Genomic DNA, 3,153 nt, shown 5'->3' on the forward strand with positions numbered 1-3,153 from the left:
ATTACCTACATGTTATTAACAAATTAAAGCAAAAATAATAAAATATTGTTATTTGCATTGACGATCTGCGAATTCGTTAAAAAGAGTACGAGCTATCTAATGGTGGCGATAAAAGATATGTACAATAAGGTGATGAAGGATAAAGCAGTTCGATTGAATTTACAAGTAATATGACAGCACAAGCGCGATTTCACTTGGTACGATTTCGCTGACTTTCAATTACGCAAGATAAGGGACCTGTCCGATATATAGGCTTTGTTGTCAAACAACTCTTATGCGTCCATTGAGGAATATCTTATTTCTACAGAACAAAATCCTTTCCTCCGACGAACGCGAAAGTAAAGGTTCCAGTTGACGAGTTCTTTCTTTATGTGATAGTTGAGATTCGATAAAAAAAGTTCGTTCGTTGAAAAAAGATATTTGGATACCTGATATTAAGGTTTATTATAAATTGGTTTTGTAAGGATATTGAAAGAATTGGAATACGTTTCACACAAATGCTTAAAAAATGAAATTGTTCGTAAAAGTGCTGTGATACAAACAGTGGGCATTTACAACAACAAAGGGACATAAATTTATTTTGCTTATCAATAGCGAAGTTAATAATTACAAAATTAATGAATCATGAGCTGTTCAAGTGTATAAAATAATTTATGCACTTACATTCACGTACAACACATACAATATTTTTTTCCATGCACGCTTTATATATTGTATATATATTCTTAATCGTAAAATAAAAATTTATGTCTTTACGTACAACATCTCATAATTAATAATGCATTATATTTAGAATAAAAATATATATCATTCCATCTTACAAAAAATATTCAGTTTTTGCGCTACGCACTTTAGCGCATTTGTTGGCAGTAATAATCATTATTTTCTTATTAACCGACTTAATTAAATAATATCTGAGTGGATAATTTAATTATTTTTGTTCAAGATTTTTCGGTGGCAATATTATAGAATTATGATTATGCGATTTGGTATATCTTGGCAGATTAACAATGTGTAGCGAGCTCTTTTACTTATTTTATTATTATCAATGCCTGATAATGTATTGACTGCTTAATGCACTTAATAGAGCATCGATACTGCCCAAAGTGTCATGATTCCTGTTGTAATCCAAGACGCGTAGATCGATGTAGAACCGCCATTATAAAAACCACTACCGTAGACCTGCAGGCCTGCAGTTTCTATGCTCCTCTTGCAAAAGTCTCCGTCTGTAACAGGTTACAGATTACATTGAATTGCATAATTGCTTCAAGACTTATGAATCAAGAATGGTTCTTTGCAAACAACAAACACTATACATGTATTTTTATTTTATAATCGATTAATCAAAGTCTCTTCTCTAACAATTAATAAAGTATAACAAAATGTATTTAACGTAAACAAACATATTTAAACGAAGTCGTGATATTTTTTGGGCGAAGGATTTGTTATGGAGATTGAACGATCGTTTGCTGGAGGCAGAAAGAGAGAAAATAAACGCTTTATAAAATTCCGTAATCGAGATCGACAGGAACAAAAACAGAACCTTGCGGCGAGTAAAGGGAGAGGCAGTCAATCTCCCTTTCCTTTCGTGACTTTTGTTTTTCCAGTTTTGCGGATATTCGTCAAATTCATCGACTGAATCACGTGTTGTTCCGCTTGATTCGTTCGTACATTAAAAGCGCTCGTATCGATCTTACGTCTCACCAGATAACGGTTTTTTCCCGCGTACATATACAGTTTAATCTCATTGTCAGTTGTAACTACATCGGAAGGTACGAAGTAAGGCTACTTAATGGTAACACGCGTTCCTTTTGTTATCTTATATCGTGCACAATAAGATTGCTTTATTCAGATAGTATGACGTATTAATGCGGTTTTTTTTATAAATGTCATGATTGCTCTTGAGAAATTAGCGATCTTTCTTGTGATTATAAGTATTACTGGAAAAATTTAATAACATTAATCTCTTTGAGTGAAATATGATAGGATAATTGGTAATACACGACTATATAGAATGAGTTCATAGAATATTGATTCCTTTGAAGAGATAGAATAATCTAACTTTTAATTATATACACCTATACTTTTGCAACGCGTGTATAGAGAGCGAATTATTTAAGATAAATTATAGTCTGTGTACTTTTATTCTTTTTGACGTGTGTAACGAAGCAAAAATTGAGTAGTATTTAATTTTTAATTTTTGAATATAAAGATATTTGAATCCATTTTACGAAGAATGCTTGCTCTTTACCTTTCTGTTACATTGCTTGAATATAACATGTGGACCGAAGAAGTTACGAGCAAAAAAAGAAGGATGATCGAATTGAATTCAGATTTAAATTATATTGCGTTTTATAATTTTTTGAATCCTGTTGTTATATATAAATCTCGCATCTATATGTACATCTGCTCTTTCCATCAAAATCATTTTTGAGAGAGAAGCTCTTTTTGCTTGGTATGGCTAAATGTTTTATTTATGCGTCATCTCTCCCATATTTTGTCGGTTGTTTTCGTTAAAAATATTGACAAAACGTGCACGGACAAATTATGTAAGAAGAACTGCAAGTGTTCAAGTTACTCTGAAATTCAGGTTAAGCTAACGATACTAACGTTGCCTGCATAACCGCTGCAATCGGGTAAAACGAACTTCTGCAATGCAAATTGGTTATTCTCAAACAACTCTCTAACATTACGTTGTGTCTTTTCACCCGCTGCGACTGGACATGACGAATATATTTACCATGACTAATCCGTCTTCTCATTTCGTGATTTGCATTTTCTTTACGGTGTGCATAAAGAGGAAGTTCATAATTTTAAGCTTTTTAAATATCGAGATGCGTACATCTAATACATACACATTTCGATTTCAAGACAATTCTCCTCCCCCATATCTTTCGCCAAATTATATAGTATAATTATTTCTTGTCGTTGGAAACTAATTCGGTCCAACTAGATCAACCATGTGATCAGTGATCTCATTACATAATATTACGTACGCTATAAACTCGAATGATTTCTCGATCCGGCTCAATCACGCGTGCCAGTTCCCGATTGACCGCGTGAACGCGATATTCGCTCTCACGCGAGAAGAGAGACGGCGGTGCATGTGCGATGGGAGGAGGAGGAGAGAAGGGAAAGAGAGACCGCGTCTAT

The 3,153-nt window shown here is 33.6% G+C and overlaps 1 protein-coding gene across 1 annotated transcript in view; it reads right to left on the bottom strand.

The window, feature by feature from the left end:
• Positions 1–497: 497 nt before the first annotated feature.
• The window catches only part of LOC115241911 (angiotensin-converting enzyme), a 65,707-nt gene continuing 63,051 nt past the window's right edge, over positions 498–3,153 (bottom strand). Inside the window, exon 13 of the mRNA XM_029817875.1 lies at positions 498–1,226. Within this exon, the coding sequence (XP_029673735.1) occupies positions 1,081–1,226 (146 nt within the window). The 3' untranslated portion in view covers positions 498–1,080. The remainder of the gene's footprint in view (positions 1,227–3,153) is intronic.

This window comes from Formica exsecta, unplaced genomic scaffold (genome assembly GCF_003651465.1).
Source record: "Formica exsecta isolate Colony F162 unplaced genomic scaffold, ASM365146v1 scaffold54, whole genome shotgun sequence".
In the NCBI taxonomy this organism is placed as follows: domain Eukaryota; kingdom Metazoa; phylum Arthropoda; class Insecta; order Hymenoptera; family Formicidae; genus Formica; species Formica exsecta.